The 20,268-nt window shown below is 37.0% G+C and overlaps 1 protein-coding gene across 35 annotated transcripts in view; it reads left to right on the forward strand.

Moving 5' to 3' along the window:
* Positions 1-20,268, forward strand: part of INPP4B (inositol polyphosphate-4-phosphatase type II B) — a 747,831-nt gene that overhangs the window by 524,495 nt on the left and 203,068 nt on the right. For all 35 annotated transcript variants that reach the window (XM_070258367.1, XM_070258371.1, XM_070258379.1 and 32 more), the window contains 2 exons: positions 5,770-5,881; positions 14,835-14,907. In XM_070258367.1, coding sequence (XP_070114468.1) covers positions 5,770-5,881; positions 14,835-14,907 — 185 coding nt within the window. The remainder of the gene's footprint in view (positions 1-5,769; positions 5,882-14,834; positions 14,908-20,268) is intronic.

The raw sequence follows: 20,268 nt of genomic DNA on the forward strand, positions 1-20,268 counted from the left end.
AAATCAGGACAGAGTGGGGAATATAAAATTGTGGTAGGTCCTCATAGAAGGGATAGTTGGATCCATAATAATGGATGGAATTTCTCAAGGCAAGCTTATAAAGAAAACAGAGGGAAAAAAACAAGGACTGTACCTTAGAGTGTGTGAGCTATAATCTTAAGAACTACTGAAAGATTTTATTTGGGTATTAGTTTGAAAGTATTATACCCCTCCTGACGTTTGTGAATTTCAGCCAGAATAGAGGTGTGTTTAGTTATACATACTTCAATAGAACTCTTAACTTCTGTGAGCCCTAAGTAAATCTAGCATAGCCAGATAAATGTATTCACCAGAAAGTTCCTCAAGGTGCACTGACTCGCTCACTAACGCCATTTGTTTACTTATGGCCTTTGTTTATTTTCTTGTCCGGGTGAGATTTTCATTTCCCAGTGACACATCTAGATGGTTTAAATGCAAGGCATGTCCCGCAGCTGAAGATGCGTGTGTGTAACACCGGGACTGCTTTATGTTCACAAAGACTGACAGTGCTAATGATGATTTTTCCCTGGATGTTCACAGTCATTTGTTGGTTTGTCTGTGGCACTTCCAGAACAGAGGAGTTGTATACATGTTGCTGTTTAACATTTCCAGAGGTGTTTTTTTTGCTTCCTTTTTGCTCTACTAAGGACAGTACTGTAGATGGTAAAGGAGTTTAGAGGAAGAGTATCATTCCGTTGTCCTTTGTTAGAAGACTTTCCTTCAGTCTTCTAAAAATGTTTGTATGTTTCAGCATGTGAGGTTGAATATTTCATTAGGAAGCATTAGGGGCATTATTTTAAAGGCAGATTTTTAAAAACCTTAATCACTAATGTATTATACATGCTAAAACCTAAGTGAAAAGGAGTGTCGATTCGTGTTGCCGAAATGTCCCCTTTGTTGTCTTCCACCTTGTTGGCGTGGTTAAATATTTAAGTGTCTCTGCTGAGGGAATTAGGAACTTGATGTTGTGATCAAAATACTATAGCAGCCATGAACTATCCATCTTTTTACTTCTCTTACAGCTCTCTGCATTAAACAGTGGTAATGGCCTGGCAAGAGCTGTCTGAAATGACATTATTTTTTCTTTGTTCATATAGATTGAGATAGTTACTTATTACTGCAGCCTGTTCTTACTGCCATATAAATTGCTAGGAAAGTGTATGAAGATCACTTTTGTTTCTGGATCAGTCAAATTTGTATTCTTGTAAAAATACCACGATGCATTGCCATAATGGCAGTAAACATGCACACACACACTCACACACACACACCCCATATATATGTATATATGTACATAGGATATTATACGAAAAACTAGCCAAATTATTTGACTGTAAGTGTTAGTTGCTTTCCAGGTTTGGCATGTATTTGATTTGTTTGGTTTGTTTTGGAGGAACGTTGGATGGGAAGGTGGGGAGTGAAGAGGAGAAGCTAGACTGTGCCTGAGATTTTTCCCAAGGCTGTAGCAGCCTGTGATGGCCTATGATGCCCACAGTGGAATCGTGTGATGGAATCCCAGGAGTGACTAGCACAAGGACTTGAGTGCTGATGTGATAGAAAGCTGTTAGAGACCAACTCTTTGTTTTGCAGTAAAGGAAACTGAAATCTAGAAAACTACAGTGGTGTGTCATCAGTCACATAGTTAATTAACAGCTGAGCTGGAGGTCGTACTTGGGTTTCTTGATTCCTAGCCCAGAAGTCTCTTCAATATATCTTCCATGAAAGATATGATGAATTTCCCCTAGATAAAATTCAGTAGAATTTTGGTGATGAATAGTGGTTAAGCTATAATTGCTAGCCTCCTAAACCTGATGGATGATAAATTAAAAGCATAATTAAGCATTTAAGAATGAATATTTTCTAAATTTCTATGAAGTCGCCTTTGAAATAGCCTGTGGAAACATGAAATAGTTATTTCAATCATGACTTTCCTGATTGAAGAGAAGAGTGGAATATCCATACTCGGTGTATGGTAAGTTGTTAACAGAATACGGAAGAAACTGCTTCCACATTTTACGGTGCAGTTCACTGGCAGTGTGGACCATGATTTTTGGGGACTTGGGTTCAGTTCTTTAGCTTATAACCTGGATTCCTCATTCCTCGTCTCCCACACATCTCAGATGGAAAGGCATGCTTTAGGGTACTCAGAGCTTCCTGTCCAAAACGGTTTTGGGGGAAAAATGATTTTAGAATCCCTCTATTGCCACTAGATTAAGCAGGCTTCTTGCTTTGATTCCATTCTGGGGTGAAATGGAAGCCAATAGGAGATAAAGAGAAATAGGAAACTCACAAGGCATAAAAATTATTTAAAACGTAGCCAGAGCCTTTTTAAAAGGGAATAGATGGAGCTATGTTCAGAAGCCTGCTGCCATAATACATGGCATGTTCATCTCCTTTGGCACTTCGAAAGTTTCTCTTGCCTTGTAATTAGTTATAAACTTGTGCTCTTTGCACTGTTAGGAATGTAAACTTCATAACGTCATCTGTTATTACTAAGTCTTTGTATCTGGAATAAGCATTTACTCACTGTTGAAATGAATAAGCACTTATTCACTGTTGAAATGCATGTGCCATGAGATCCTATGACCTTTTACTAGTCTTGGGTGCTGATTTTAGTAAAATCCCTATAGAGAATCAAATTAAATATAATATAATACATTAATGACAATAGCAATTCTGTTGCTGCTGCCACTACTACTACTATTACCACTACTACTACTGCTGCTGCTACTACTACTGCTATTACTACTACTACTTCTACTACTGCTGCTGCTGCTGCTGCTACTGCTATTACTACTACTACTACTGCTGCTGCTACTACTTCTGCTATTACTACTACTACTACTACTGCTATTACTACTACTACTGCTGCTGCTGCTGCTGCTGCTGCTACTGCTATTACTACTACTACTACTACTACTACAACTAGGATAAAGAAGAGGGAGAGAAGGAAGAAGCACTTATCTTGTGGAAGGCATTGTGCTAAGCATTTTACATAAATCATGTTACAACTTAATCCTCACAACAATGTTATTATCTTCTCCATTCTACAAATGATTGAAGTTTCAGTGGTGGAGCTCCTTGACGAGGTCCTGCAACTAACAGAGAGCTCAAACTCCTGAGTTCACACTTTCACCCTTACGGCAGATACTATTTTATTACCGAGTCTTGGGAGAGGCTGTGAAAAGTCTACCCTCTGTTTCAAATCATTGTAGCATTTTTTTGTTTAGTTCAGTAAACAAGTTTCAAAAGTTATATGTAGGCTTTGCATTCCTAGAAACTAAGGTAGCTCAGTCTACTCAAGCAAAAATTGTTACACAATTTCCTACAGGAAGAAAGAGTTACCTTTAATTGTTATTGATGATCAGTTTGAGAGAAAAGGAAGTCTGAAAATCTCTAGAAAAAAATTGTGAGTAATGCCAATGAGGGAGGGCTCTTATTCATTTATTTTTTTGTTTGAAGCTTGGCTCTGAGCTAACATCTGTGGCCAATCATTTTTTTTTTCTTCTTTTTCTTCTCCCCAAAGCCGCCTGTACATAGTTGTATATTCTAGTTGTAGGTCCTTCTAGTTCTGCTATGTGAGATGCCGCCTCAGCATGGCTTGATGAGCAGCGATAGGTCTGTGCCCAGGATCCAAACCAGCAAAACACTGGGCCTCTGAAGCTGAGCGTGCAAACTTAACCACTTGACCATGGTGCCGGCCCCAAGGGCTCTTATTAAACACTTTATTTAACTACCATGTAACAAAAAAAATAAAATCTTTAAAAAATAAAAGGAGGGGCTGGCCCCGTGGTCTAGTGGTTAAGTTCTCGAGCTCCGCTTCGGTGGTCCAGGGTTTCACCAGTTAGAATCCCGGGCGCAGTCATGGCACTGCTCATCAAGCCATGCTGAGGCGGCGTCCCACATGCCACAACTAGAAGGACCCACAACTAAAAAAAGTTACACAACTATGTACCAGGGGGCTTTGGGCATAAAAAGGAAAAAAAAATAAAATCTAAAAAAAAAATAAAATCTTTAACTACCAGGTACTGAAGAAATTTACAGAGATATGTCACATCAGGACTTATAACAAGTTATGGCATTTTCAAGTGGGAAAATGGTATAATGGATTTTTTAAATCCACCCCAGAATTGGAGCTAATATCATTTTTCACAAAGTCATAGATTATACTGCCATTCGTATACACATCTTTGTGATGAATGTTTAAGTTTTCTATATTAGTTTTAAATAATTGAGTCAATATTGTGATTTCCACTGATTTAAAAATCACCAGGAACCATATTATTTCATATTTTAGTAAGAAATCTTAATATACTATTTAAAAAGTAAATCACATTTCTTTTTCTTATGTACATAATCTTTATTTTATTGCATCATGACGTTAGGTATATATATGTCATCAGAATTTTCCTGTTTCAGTTTCTTTAAAAGCATAATTCAAAAGATGTGTGTCGATTTGGCGTTTTTATATTTTGTGAAAAACTTGCCATGATCTAGTAACATAATTGGGTTTCTGTTTCATCTAACTTATTCATTATTTTAATTAGCATTTTGCTAAACTACTTACACTAATTTTTCTATTCCTCTCCTGACCCATCTAATAACAAAATAGTGACATTTAGAAGAAACTGATTGATAGAAAGACGCCATTTGCGTTAAGATTAAAGTTAAAAACAAATTTCAGAAAAGAACGTGACTAAATAAAAAAAAAATGTGTCACATGACTAATATTAGCCAATTAGGCTTAGATAGAAGTTATAGCAACATATCGTACCTATGGGGTGGCTTACTGCTATTTTCAAAATGAGATTCAAGGCAAAAATATCATTATGTGTCAGTGTTTCCTTGGTATGATGGCACCATTAATTCTGTATATTTTCTTGCCTGGAAAAAGAAATTAGAGAATCTTAAAGGATAGTGGTGACTAATTTTTTTTAATCTTTCATTATTCTTGTCAACCATGAAATTTGTATATTGAAGACAATAGTGATGATAATTGTAATAATAAAATTATCATCATTATTAAATAAAGAAGAGTTGTTCAGTGATGAACAGACTTCAAGAAGATAGAAACCTGGGTGTCTGGTTTTGCACTTTGTTACCTTGGACGAGTCTTTCCATCTTTTTGAGTCTCAGTTTCTTTATCTGAAAAATCAGTGAGCTGTATTAAATGATCTCTATGGTTAATTTCTGCTCTGCATGTACCTTAACTTTCTTATGTTTTCTGGGAGAGAATCTTCTTTATCTAGTCTGTTAGAAAAATGATCTTAGAGAAAAGGTACAAAATAAGATGTTGTAGCTAATAGCCCGGTCACAGAGGAATATAAGGATGTTTATACTCTTTTCTGTTTTATTCAGCTGTAGGTTTTGTAATCGATGCACACAATATCCTTTGCAATGGATGTAGGGAGCTCTGGTTTATGTTGTTGTAGAGATGTGAAGATGTCAAACAGGATGTGGATCCACGCTATTTACAGCTACTCCTGAGAAGCTTGAAGAGGTTTCACCTTCACATGGTCATTTCTGACAATCCATGTGCTTACCTCACAAATTCATGGTTAATTTTCTTTTGAAATTAAAAACAACGTCAACACTATTAACATGTTTCCATGTGTTTTAAGCAGATTTGTTTAATTAAAACCAATGAAGGTAAAGAGCAATATTAGTAGTTTTCAGAAACAAACATGTTTGGTCATACTTTAAGCAGAGAGAAGATTCTTATCTTTCCATTTCATTTATTTTTGGTTGCAGAACTTCAGATGGTGGCAAAGTTGTTGGCACCATAGAAGTCAGTCTCGTGAAGATGGGGGAGATTGAGGATGGGGAAGCCGACCACATCACGACAGATGTGCAGGGACAAAAGGTAGGGTCTCAGTCAGCTCATTGCACAAATTAAATTAGAAATGATCAGCTCTGCCAGATGCCTGAATCACCAGCGCCTCTGTGTAACGAAATCTCATTATTCAAAAGCTAAATGAGAAATCAGCTTTGGAATTGGAATACCATAAGTGTGTTTCATCCTCCGAACCAGAGGGCCTGTTTGCATGGAACTATGCAAAGCCACGTGCCATTCAGAGACGCCTTCCTCTTCACCACTGTCTCCCTGTTGACACTGCCTCTTCTCAGTTGAACAGAAGTATTGATCACTCTTGCTTTCTGCCATAATTAACCCTACTTGAGATGCACAGAAGATTCTGGGAGAGCTATTGCCAAAAATAACCACTTCTCTACTCTAATCCCTCTTTGGAAAGAGATGCAATTTGCATTTGGATTTCATTTTTATGTATGTGAAAGAGGGCACAGTCAATGACTTTGTGCCTTATTAAATTGCTGAGAGAGATGCAGGAAATAGTACAGAGAGGAGGGACAGCTCTGGAGGAGGGGCAATGCCTTCTGGAAGCAAAGCAGCCTCCTTGAAGCCTAGGATGAAGGCCCCAGTGCATATCAGGATGTGTCCAGGATTTTTACTTTCTTCTCTCCAAGAAAGAGAAGCTTGATCTAAGTATTTTTTTTTTTTAAGCTTTTCATAAATGAGCATCATTTCATGATAAGGCCTATTATGACTTAATTTCTGGCTTAGCATGCCTTATGGGAGCATATATAATTTTTGGTACTGAGGAAATATTTACATGAGAGATGGTGTTTATCTAACACTTAACAAATTATTTAACTTTACAAAAAAATCTGACTGCCTGTCAAAAACATATCGTTCTTGCCCCAGAATAAACTAGGCTCTCATCTTCTGTCCCAAGCCTTTTTCTTCTCCATTCCCCTACTCTCCGTTGGAACATATCATTGGAGTGAAAATATTCCAAGGAGGCCCAAAGTTTGAATCACATTACTTGAAAGTCTCAGGGCCCTTGTGAAGTTTTGCAGCAGGTCTTCTTAGGATCCGTGTACTCAAGACTCCTGTCTTGTGGCCGGGTCCCTTCATTCAATCCTGTCTCCTTTGGAGTTCTATACAAGACTCATATTAGTCACCGCCACATGAATGCTGTATCGAGATTAACAGGGAGGCTTTGGAGGCTAAGCAGGGACAGAGAGCAGAAATAGGCAGAAAATGGTGCCTGGACCTGTGGCAGTGTGCCGGGAGACCAGTAGCAGAAACACTCCACATGTCAAAGTAGGGCTACGTTCCCTGACTCTGACTCTATTATTAGCTACCTCTCTATTTTCCTCAAAGCTTGCCCACCCCCTGACTCATTTACCATGTAACTATTATGAGATAGCACAAGTTGAATCATGTTCTTTTCATAAATGGAGAACTTGATACCCAGGAATATGCCCCACCAAAGTCCATCCTACTTAATGTTTCTGACTTAGTAATGTGAACTTAAAAAAGCCTTAACTGGCCTGTTCTAGGAATAGGAAGTGGCAGTGTCAGCATGTACCACGCACGAGTCATAAGTTGACTAAGATGGTAAACACACCAAGCACTATTGGCATTACCTCTGTCCTGTCTGGATTCTTAGTAAACCTTGACCTTTTGCAAATCCTTTTTACAGTTACTATAAACTCTGTTGACAATCCCTAGGGATATTCATGATTGAGTGACAGGCATGTAGTAAGGTGCACTATGCGTGATATTTAGAAGAATTATGTAGAAATAATTATCTCAGTATTTTTTGAAGTATGATCAGAATCATCTGGGGTGTTTGTTAGAAATGGAAATTCTGGGACCCTTTGGCAGATTTGCTAAATCAAAATTCCTGTGAAGTGTATTAACGCAATCTGCTACTAATGGTGATTTAGATCCTGAAGTTAGTGATTGACTGAAACATATAAAAAGATGAAGTAACTGAAATAGAGGTTATCCCTAAAAAAAATATCCCTTTCAGTGGTTTGCATGAATGGGAGGGAAATAAATGCAGTTACTCTTAGCACTATGGTCATGTGGGTGAGTAACACATGTTCTCTCTCACGTATACCTAAGCAGATAAGTGATTAATACCTGTGTTCATCAGTTTGGGCTGCCATGATAAAATGCCATAGTCAGAGTGGCTTAAACAACAAAAATTTATTTTCTCACAGTTCTAAAAAGCTAGGAAATCCTAGATCAAGGTGCCAGACGATTCACTTCCTGGGGAGAGCTCTCATCCTGGCCTGCAGACTTCTCCTTGTGTCCTCACATGGCCTTTCCTTGGCACACATGCAGAGAGAGAGAGTGAGCCAGCTGTGGTGTCTCGTCCTTGTCTTGAAAGGACACCAGCCCTATAGGACTGGGGCCCCAGCCTCATGACCTTATTTAACCTTGATTTCCTCCATAAAGGCCCTATCTCCAAATACAGTCACATTAGGCGCTGGGGCTTCAACATATGAATTTTGAGGAACATAATTCAGTTTATAACAATATTCCTGACACAAAAACTACATTTTAATCATGAATCTTTTAATCATGAATCCAGAGCATGGAATAAAATGTAAGTAAAAATTCAAACTCTTTCCGTTCACATGTATTTACTTGCTTGTTTCCTCAAATCATATTATTATTATTATATATTTCTCATCAAGGGAAGCTTGTGCCGAGGGTCATGACCCATATTATACTGGGTCAAACTTTGATATATACATGCATAGAAATAGACAACAGTGTTAAAAATCACACAGCAGTAGAAAGAAAAATTCGCAAAAGAAACGCTAACATTGTCCTTTTACAAAGCTAATATATTAGGGGAAATACTGCATTAGGTATCCAAAACTGTTTTTTTTTTTATTTTGGAGTCTTCTTTCTCTCCTTTCTTCCTGTCATACTCACAGTCAATTTGTCAGCAAATCCTGTTGAGACTGTCTTCTAAATAAATCCTGAATCTGATGACTTGTGACCCCTTCACTGTTACCAACATTGTCTCTCACCTAGATTTTTACAGTACTCTCTTGAACGTGTCCCTGATTCCCTCCTTCCTCCTCCCCTCACACACCCGCCTGTCCATCATAGTCTGTTCTCAGCAGAGCACTTATTAAAATATAATGCAGACCATGTCATTCCTCCAAAGGCTTCTCAACTTCCTGAAAGTATAAACCCAACTCCTTTCAGTGACCTAACTTAAAGTCCTACAAGTGTTTGCCCCCATTACTTCCTTCGCCTTATCCTCTACTCCTTTTTTTTGCTCCCTTCAATCCAGCCACGTTATCTTCTTTGCTATTCCTTTAAGATTCCAGGTGCATTTCAAACTCAGGTCCTTGCACTTCGTTATTCAACCTGCCTTTGAACCGTTTTCCCTAGGTCACTGTGTGCTTCACTACATTACTTCCTTCTAGTCTTTAAGCAAAATGTCACCTTCTCACTGAAGCCTTCTCTGCAACTGTATCTAAAATTACAATGCATACCCCAAACTTTCTATCTCCCTTCTCTGCATTATTTTTGTCCTTAGTCCTTATCACTGTCCAATGCCATGCATACTTTAATTATTTATCTCATTTATTGTCTATTTCTCTCATTAAAATTAAACTTCATGAGAAAAAGATATTTGTCTATTTTATTCTCTCCTTTAACCCTAGTGCCTAGCATAGAGACTGACACAGGAAAAAATGAATGAATGAATGAATAAATGAAGTCAATTTTACTTTGAAGAAATAAAATCTAAAATTGTCTCCCAGAAGGGAAAATGTTTGGCTGCATATAATGCTGCGCAAACTGATTGGTAAATAAATAAAGACTGGAGTAAGGGTGTAGTGAAGAGTTTAGGATTATGAAGGAAAGAGGAAGAAATTTAAAAAAAAACAACCTTTGAAGTAAGTAGTCAAGAACAAAATGCTACTAGAAAAAGGAGAGTTAAGAAGCAAAATCATCAAATCAGGTGATAGATGAGAAAACTCCTGTAAGTAAAGCCAACAGGATGAACTGAGAAAGCCACAGTCCTCCCCTTTGCCCTCAGAGAGATGCATCAGCTTCTTGTCGGGGCAGGAGGGTTGTTAAGAGCATCCTCCAGTGAGGCTTTGCAGGAGCTGAGTCCAGATTGGCTTCTGCTTTGCTCTTCTTTTTGTTTAATGTCTATATTAGATTTGAATATGGTGAAGTACTAATGATCAAAGTGGTGGTGATTTGTACAAAAAAAGGGAAAATGCCTTACTTATTTTTGACAGTAGCAAAGATGGTATAAGTGGAGTAATAATATATCTCTTTTTGACTGTGAACTTAACCTAGCTAGTATTTTGATGACCTGATGTGCTCAGGTAATTTTGCTTCCATACTTTGAAGTGGTGTTTTAAGCGGACTTTCATCAACCACCATCAGGGAAAAGGTGGAGGCCTTGGGTAGCTAAAGACTAGTCTCCAAAGGTCTCATCCCTTTATTTTTCCCAAATAGAAAATTGAAAATTGTATGACTGGCCTTACTTACCTTGTAGGATATTTGCAGGTGTATAATATTCCTCATTCATTCATCAAATAATACTGCCTTCTATGTTCTAGGTATTCAACAATGAACCAAATAAACACAGATACTGCCTTTTGGGGAAGTAAACAATAAACAAATGAAGAAGTAATATATTGTTGATCAAATGTTGCTATACACTGTAAAAGTAATAAGACAGGGTACAAGGACTAGGGAGTGCTGGCAGGTGGCCATTTTATACTGGATGATCAATGATAGATTCACTGATACTGTGATATTTGAGCTGAAACATGCAGGAAATAAGGGAGCAAGATGTGGATATCTGAGAGGAACAAGAATTCTGGGTAGAGTGAATAGCAAGAGCAAAGGCCCTGAGCTGGCAGCATGCTTGTTATGTTGAAAGAATAGCAAGGAGGACAATGTGACTGGAGCTGAGCAGTTAAGGAGGAGAGTGGTAGGAATTGAGGACAGAAGTTCATGGGGTAGGGAAGACAGATTGCGTACTCCCTGCTAGGCCATTAGACTCTGAGCTAGATGTAAAGACCGTTGTGGATTTTTGAGAATAGGTGTGAAATGATCTGATTCATGTTTTGAGAGGACCATTCTGGCTGCTGTGTTGAGTGTGGCCTGAAAGGAGGCAAGGACAGAGAACGGAGCCTGCTTATTGCAGAGATTCAGGGTAGAAATGAAGACGTGTTGCATCAGGATGTAAAAAATGAAATGTAGCCAGACTTGAGGTGCAAAGGGTAAACAAAGAATAGGATTACCATTTGTTGTGATAAGGAAAACTGAGAGAAGCAGAGGAAGGAGGACAGGAAATGGGGAGATGTTAAGTCTGATTCCTCTTAGACATGCAGATGTAGATGCATGTAGGCAGTCGGAGGTTTGAGTCTGGAATTCAGATGAGATGTTCAAGCTAGAATTACATATTTGTGAGTCATCAGATGGTATTTGGATGGTATTTAGACCATGAGACCGAATGAGAAAAGCTTGGCAATTCGCATATTTTGCACTCTTAAAATTTATATTTATGTGGATTTTATCCATTGGTATTTACTACATTAGAGATTTTACATTTTTGGATTATATACATTTATCATCTTAGAAATTCAAAGGAGAAATGTTTAAAACAGAAGGGTACACAAGCACACATACCTTTAGCCATCAAATGATTATGTCATATAGCCTCTGGAAAATTCCACTCTATGCTTGTAAGAGAAAGAGAGGGAAACCAGTCAAATAATTTTTTAGTATTATTATGAAAATAATATTGTCTTCACTCTGTTCTAGATGCTACAGAGATTCAAAGACAAAAGTTATCAGGGACTTGCAGGAGACTCTAGACCAAACTTTGAGAACCATGATTTAAGGAATAAACTAACAGAGGTGAAAGTGCTTTGCCAAGAAGTATTGGTCTTTGATGGATTCATACAGAACTTTGTGATCATTGTTCTTACAATTTTGCTAATTTTCTAGCCCAAGACATGACAAATTGATATGTTAGTTGATGTTCAAAATCATTAAGCTCGGGGCTGGCCCCGTGGCCGAGTGGTTGGGTTCGCGCGCTCCGCTGCAGGCGGCCCAGTGTTTCGTTGGTTCGAATCCTGGGCGCGGACATGGCACTGCTCATCAGACCACGCTGAGGCAGCGTCCCACATGCCACAACTGGAAGAACCCACAACGAACAATATACAGCTATGTACCGGGGGGCTTTGGGGAGAAAAAGGAAATAATAAAATCTTTAAAAAAAAAAAAAAGTGAAAAAAAAAATATCATTAAGCTCCAAGAATTTTGCGTATCTTCTATTTCTTCTCCTTGGCCACATTTAGCATCTAACATATTCGTCAAAATCAATTGGTTCATGATGCTGCATGTGGTATAAAAAGCTTGTGATATTTGTTATTTCTGATCAGAATCACAAATGTTAAGTCATTACATTGAGAGCACACACCATATAAGTGTGTAATGCTGCAAATATCCATCATAATGATAGCAATGAACAGTCTGTGTAGCTTGAGTCTCCTTAAGCACAGATTCCACATCATTTTAATCTTTGCATTTTCTGTAGCAGCTAGCACATATAAAAGTGATTCTAGGGTCAATTGTAAAAAATTAAATAAAATAGCCTAAGGAAATAAGAAATAAGAAGTTCTTAGCTTCAAAAAACTTTCAATCTAAATAGAGACACAGAAGGTATACTCAGGAAACAATTGAAGAAACTAACTACTGAGTCCAAATATGAAAATATTAATTTAGTGAATATTTTTTGGATATTTTCTGTTTATATGCCATGGATTTAAATCTGAGAGCATTCTGAATAGTAGAGCTTCAAAATACAATTGCAAAATAATAATGTGATTAGGTTAAAATTGTCCTAAATACCTGCCTTCCAGTTTGAATGGGAGATATGAATGTATGAAAGTCATATTTCTATATCTGTTTAGTAAAATAATACAGGCCTTCTGTTAGGAAACAGAAAATTGTCTTTATTACAAACAGGCAGGTCTGCCTTCATATAGGGGACCAGTTCTCAGGATAAAGCCTGGTCCTTATGAATTATGGACTTCTTCACTAAAGGGGTTTAATCTAAACCATTCCTATATGCTATATTGTAGATGATGATCCTCTTTTGGACAGGAAGATGGCTCATAGCTATATGCCTGGTTGTTATGAGGAAGGACGTCAGAGACAAATCATGAAAGGATTTGAAGACTAATCTGAGAATATTGGATTTGATTGGGCAGTAAATACACATTATACATTCTAGAGCAGAACATTGATGTGATGAATATAATGTTTACGAAAGATTATTTTAACAGCCCTACATAGGCTGAAAGGAGTAGAGGAAATATTGGAAATTGGAGGAATAAAGAATTTTCAGTATTTCCAAGTATCATCATTGTAATGCTCTAGTGATTTGGAAAGTGAATTTCCAAAATAACTGTGGATTAAAAGAAAGGATCACCTCTGACATCTGGTTGGTCATGAAAATAACTTGGAGAAAATAAAATTTTAAGAGCTGTTTGCAGTTAGTTATTCATTCTTTCAGTGAACCAGGACCTCAATATAAGCGCTAAAGAAATTATGAAAGCTTATTTTTCCCCATCAAGAAATTCCCTGAGTAATGTGATGAATTGTTATGGTAGAGGAATAAGTATTGGACTATAAGGATACAGAAAGTAACATTTAAATCAATATTTTCAATTATTTATCTTTATTCTCAAAATGCTTAAGGGATATATACATTCCATCGTAACAGTGACCTTAGTGGCCATGATTCTCAAGGGGGCCTGTGCCCGGAGGAGGAAGAGGAGAGAGAGAGAGAGTTAGGACAGTAAGGAAATACCCAAACAATTTGGATACACCCTACTGGGGGTGGTGGTCTGAGCCCTTGGCGTCTCTTGAGCAAAGCCATGTGTGCTACAGAAGGATGGCACTTTCCCTTAAAACTCCTCATGAAAAGAATTTGCTGAGTTTTCATTTGTTTGTTTTGTTTTTATTTGCATTTAGTTGCTTATGTCTGATAACGTTTGCTCTGAACATTTCCTCTCCTCCTTCTCTTGGTTCCCCACCTTTTTTTTTTTATTTTTTGGCTAGAGATAAAAGGAAACTCATTTGAAGAAACAAATGCTGGTGTCTGTGTGAAAATAGGTCTCTTGTCAACCTCCTGGGGTCAGAAGAGTTTTGCTTCTCTGTTAGTTACAATTTCCTAGGAAACTTAAGGAAAGACCCACGCTTAGAAATAGATGTCTGGGATGTTGTCTTCCACTCAAGGCTCACGCACTAGGAAAATGGCAGTGTACTCTTCTGTGTCTCTTCGCTCATTCTGTCCAGAGACGTGTTGGTTCTGTAAAGGCTCATGAGCTTAATCTGTTCATCATGGATTAATAGATCCATGATCTCTGGATCAGCTTATTTATAAATTGCTTATTTATAAATCAATGATCAGCTTATTTATAAGTTGTTATACTGTATGAGCAAGTGTTTGCATTATTTTGCTGAAGACAAAAATCTGCTTTTGTCCTATGTAATTAGATGCTACAACATATTTTAATCTTTTATTTAAAGTTGGCTTTACTGAAAATCTAGAAAATAATTTGCTTTTTATTGATCTAAAATCGTCGCAGGGGACAGAAATACAAACCCATTCAGCTCGTCAAATGTGATTTGCTGTACCAGGAACATCTCCCTAGCATCCTGGGGACAGTCCTTTTTCATCTTTTTCTTTCTTTCCTAAGTCATCTTTAACTAGAACTGAAATGGAGTCTATAATAATATATTACAGTCATAATATATGTAAGTAAATAATCACACTAAAAAAGCTTCATAGTGAAGATAAAGCTGAAAATAGTTTTACAAAAATGTTGTGTTCAAAACTTTTTGAAACCAGGTTCATAGCCTCATTTTTGCAAACAAAAGAAAACGATTTCATTTCTTATTTTATTTTCAAACATGTTTCCTTTCTTCTTTTTTCCTTTCCTAGTGTGCACTGGTATGTGAATGTACAGCCCCAGAAAGTGTGAGCGGAAAAGATAACTTACCTTTTTTGAATGCAGGTATGTACCTCAGGTTTCGAAACATGTTAGTTTCATCTGAACCTAAATTTTAATTTCCTGTGAACTCAGTACTGAGTCTGGGCAGCATTCTTACAGAATCATTTGTGAATGCTCACAAAATGAGTTGGTAATCATGAGGAGCCAGCAGAGTGGGGCCATAGACTTGACAATTCTGTAAGGAAAGATATATAAATACTTTGGCTACATGGCAAAACAAATTCCTTTCAGCTATTGGATTTTGTATTATCTGAAACAAGACACATTAGAAGATAGAATAAGTATTAGAAATGTGAAACTCTTATTTAGTTTGACTTTCTAATTATAGAACTCAAAGTTGTTAAACCAGTAGGCATATGGATTCATGAGGAAAAATTTATACATGTATTTGTACATGCTATGTTTGTATGCATATTCTGTGTTAATGAGAGCAATGTATTTGAATTTCAATAGGGCCTTAAACAATGTGTTAAATGATGACCTTGTGGGTAAAATTGAGACATATGGTACAGTTAAAAAATATATGATAATATGTATATGTAATTATGGAACAAAGTTTTTAATGATAAAGTAAATTGTATTATCATTAATAACAATAGTAAATAATGACTATTACAGTGAGAGACAATGTGCTAAATGCCTTAGATGCCTTGCCTTACTTTGCCTTCTGACAGGTGCTATAAGGAAGACACTATCATTATCTCCATCTTACAGATGAGGAAATTGGTCAAGGTCACCTACTTAGCAAATAGCAGGTCCAGAATTTAAATCCAGTTTTGATCCCAAGGGCTTTGCTCTTAATCACTAGGCTGTTCATTACTAAAAAGCCATTAATTAACAAGTTGGTGTGACAATAAAATAAGCCTTCATATTTTTCTAGCCCTACCATGTTGTACACTTAAACAATGACATAGCATAAAAATCAGCTTAATGAACGATACCAAACTTCAAAGGCTTGCTAATACATAACCCCTAAATTATTAACAGTTTTTCCCTGCAGGAAGCCACTAATAATAGGAAATGGAGAAAAGGAAGGCCTCCCTTTGGCTGTGCTTATAAGTACAGAGAACTCAAAATTTAGCAATAAAAAAGCTATTAACTATGCTTATATAGAATGAGAGATTATACCAAAGAAGAGCAGCTAATTCTCAACCTATGACCAAATGACGTGTTTTTTTAAAAGTTGTATTAAGAATGCAGATGAGTAAGGGATGTGCATTAAACAGTGAAGGATCTACCCGGTCATGTACCATCAAAGTATCTGATAAGTTATCAACGTGGTTAAAATATCTAATGTGTCCTCAAAGGGTCCTCTTCACGTTTATTTATTTATTTATTTTTTTAAGATTTTATTTTTTCCTTTTTCTCCCCAAAGCCCCCCGGTACATAGTTGTGTATTCTTTGTTGTGGGTTCTTCTAGTTGTGGCATGTGGGACGCTGCCTCAGCGTGGTCTGATGAGCAGTGCCATGTCCACGCCCAGGATTCGAACCAACGAAACACTGGGCCGCCTGCAGCGGAGCGCGCGGACTTAACCACTCGGCCACGGGGCCAGCCCCTCTTCACGTTTATTTTTCCACCTGAAAGTTGACCGAACCTTTAGTCTTTAATTTAATATATCCAGATAATCTATTTATTTTACTAAATGCCATTTTTGAGAAATAAAATCAAGGGTGGGAGATATTAACTCCCTCTTATATACAGTCTGAATAAATAAGGTTGTCACCAAAATGATCCACACTATAATTATAAGATAATTTTTTAATGATTCACTCATGTGAACCTGGTAATCTTTTATGCACACAAAAAGAAGTGCCATTTTTAAAATACTGATTGGTTTAATATAAATTTCAAAGAGAAAGAGAAAAATGACTCTCTAAGTAGAAAATATATTACATAAGAAAGAAGAGACTGAGGGACATAGTGAAAAATAAATCTGTACCTCCTAATACTTGTGCCATAAAATCTGTAAGGCGTGAGTCTTGGAAGTGCACTAATTCTTCCATATTACTGGGGACTATTCCTAATGCGTAAATTGTAATATGACAAAGACAACTGACATGGAATTGATGGAAGCAGCTGCATTCTGCAATTTAAATATGCTTACTTAGTGGAGTGAAAGATGATTGATTACTTCTTTTCTTCGTTCATGGTGGTGACAGTTGTGGTGATATTCCACTTACTTCTGAATGTATTTCTCAATGTCCTTAGTCCAGGCAACCCGGAGGAGTGCTCAGAACCTAGGATATTTGCCACATATATTTTCTTTGAGTCTTCTTATATTTGGGGAAGAAAAGAATAAATGACAGCAAATGTTATAAAAGTTAGATTTTTAGATAAAAACACAACTAAGTACTGTATTTGAAATGTTTCTGTTCAAAATATAAAATTGTGTTGTGCTGGTATAGAATATACCTCTCTGTGTGACTTTGGCTTGTGTGTACCTCTGTCTTTGGTTCTATTTATTTATATGTCTAAACTCAGCGACTTTGGAATTAATCTATTATAGTCCCACGTGGTATTTTTTTTAAAAATCTGTAGGCAAAGGGAGCTATTGACATTCTTCTCAAGTCTTTGTATTAATGTATTATATAGAACTTGCCAGCCTCAAGTGAGTTATGAAGTACTTACTGAGTGAGTGGAAGAGAATGTCCTACCTCATAGCAGCTCTTCATTATTCTATTTATATCTCTAGAGGTTTAATTTATAATTCAGGAAATTCGCTTATCTATTGTAAGACGAAAAAGAAAAAGTTCTTCCCCCTAAGGTGCCACCTTTTTTATGTCCTGTTTGCCTTGCAAGTTGAATGAGTATGTTGGGAATCTGGGTAATGGAGGGCAGAAGGAGAGAAAGAATGAGGAGGACTGGGGACAGAATTTATGATCCCGTAAGAAGGATATGTAAGTACCTTACCTATATGGGGAGGCAAATTCCTTTTAGCTGTTGGATTTTATATTTTGTGAAACAAGACACGCTAGAAGACATTGTAAGTATTAGATATGTAAAGTTCTTATTCAGTTTGACTTTATATAATTCACAGAATAAAGTTCTTGAAACAGGAAATTTACCTCTTTAATTATTTGCTTATTCATTTAAGCAAAATGGTAGTAAGAATGCTTAAACCTGTTGTTGGGGGAGTAGGGGAAGTTAATTTTGAACATAGAGGAGTGCAGAGGGTCGGGTCTGCCACAGGGCCTGCTAAGTCACATCGACTGAGGCCTCTCGTCTGCAGCAGAACAGTTACAAGTGGGCTCTTGTGGTCTTAATATCAGAGCACTGAACGAACTGTCGAAAGAACTGGTGTCAAAGCCTAGATGTGCCAACCAGCAGTGCGACCTGATAGACAGGTCAGGCTCTTTGCTCATCAGTTCTTTTAAAGTGATCAAATTAACCTGGACAGTCTTTGACTTCCTTTTTGGCTCTCAAATGTTTGAAGCTGATATAGCATAGCTTAGCTTTTACATGTTTGTCTTCTTTTTAGAAGTATTTCATAAAAGTATTCCTTTTAATCAGTTTCACGTGGAGTGATATATCTATTTGTTGTCATTTACAGTTGTCTTTCCCAGGAGTTATTTATATTTAATAAGCCTGACCACAGATGTACCATTTTAAAATTTTGTCAAGAAGACAGTTCTTTCTAGATGTCTTAATTCTCCCAGTTTTCCTTGTAAGAGTATAGTGCTGCAGAGTCCTTCAGCCCATGGACCCTTACCCTGAGGAGCTGATGGGCCCTGTCACAACGTTTCCTATTATCTTCACATTTTGAGTGAGTTTCCCCCTGCCAGCAAGCATTCGATCTGATACAGCATCTTCCTTCGTTGAATTCCATGCTTCTTGAGTCATGAAGTCTTCCTTTATATTCTTTAAAGCTTACTTTAATGCTGTATATCAACGTGTATACTATCCTTCATATTCACAGAGGGTATATCTGACGGCGATGATTTCCATGACCGTGTGGTTGGAATGTAAACCGAGACAAGGGGACTGTAGTGCTGTCAGTCCTAAATACAGGCAGTCCCCTCCTATGTGGGGAATTTATTCGTGTTTGTAATTCTTGCTTCACAGAGAAATCACACCTTGTCTCAAAATAGGCTGCTATATCTTTGATTCTTTTTCCCAAAATAGGGTTAATCCATCTACTATTGTTGCTTTGCAGAAGATGCTAGATTAGATTATAAGCTATTTAAGAAGAAGGAACATTGCTTATTTATTTCTATATCTCCAGGGCCAGAATACAATCGGAACTCAATAAATGCTTGTCAAATGGCTGATAACACATGTATCTTATCATTTGAACTGATGTTTCAGGTAACAGAGAACTGCATTGTTATTTTCTCCATGAGAAAAATGTTGAAATTTAATTGTTTGAAATAAAATAATCTGTTACTTTCTTTAAAAATTTCTACCAAATTCTCATTTTTAAATTTTTTCTGCCTCATAAGGCACCATGGATTTTAATTGCTTTTCCCAATACCACACAAATGAGCTAAAAATAAAAAAAAAAAAATATTGGGGTAACATTCTCCTCACTACCACCCCCATCCAAAGCAATGCATGACTAGCAATATTTTAAGAGATTGTCAGAAATATTTTCCTCTCTATTCATTTTGAGTACTGATGCATTCCAGCCAAAAAGAAAACCCCAGTTTCCCCCTTTTTCTCTTTTCATTCATGAGGTACTATATCTACTACCTTGTCAAATTTTAGATGATATCATCTTATATTAACAAAGATACCTCTGTTGTATTTTCTCCATACTACTTTGAATAGATTTTGTCCTTGTATTTATAATTCTCTGATTTGTAAAATTTGGGGGCCATTTTGGCTTATAACATTGCCCTTAGTCCTTTATACTTACTCTCCAGATTTCTTTTCCCTTTGCTGTTTTGACAACTGTAGTAGAGTCCGTTAACCTGCTGTTTTGGAATTTCCATATCCTTTCATTACTGTGTACTAATATATTTAGCATGTTAAGTAGCTTCAGTGGAAGAGTGAATTTTACTATCTAAAAATCAATAGAATCATCTCTTACACACCTTTAAATGCTTCAACTATCTTCCTGTTGTAAGCCCATTACCTTCTCCACTGCCCACTTGAGTAAATTAGAAGAAAAATAAAGTCAAGGAAATGATATAGTCACAAAGGTCATATTTTGTGGATGAATGTGATGGGGTCTTTCTCTCAACTGTGGTTTTTCCTTCCTCCATCCTGATGCCTGTGCTCTCCCTTGAAGTGAGGGTTTTTATTATGTCCTTCCCTCTTGCATTTTCCCTGTAATGATGGGAAGCATCTGAGTTGCAAGGTTTAAGCTCATCTCTGTGGAATGTTTGCATTTTCTGGTCAGTGTGCTAGGTTCAGGAGATAAA

This window comes from Equus caballus, chromosome 2, assembly GCF_041296265.1.
Source record: "Equus caballus isolate H_3958 breed thoroughbred chromosome 2, TB-T2T, whole genome shotgun sequence".
Lineage (NCBI taxonomy): Eukaryota > Metazoa > Chordata > Mammalia > Perissodactyla > Equidae > Equus > Equus caballus.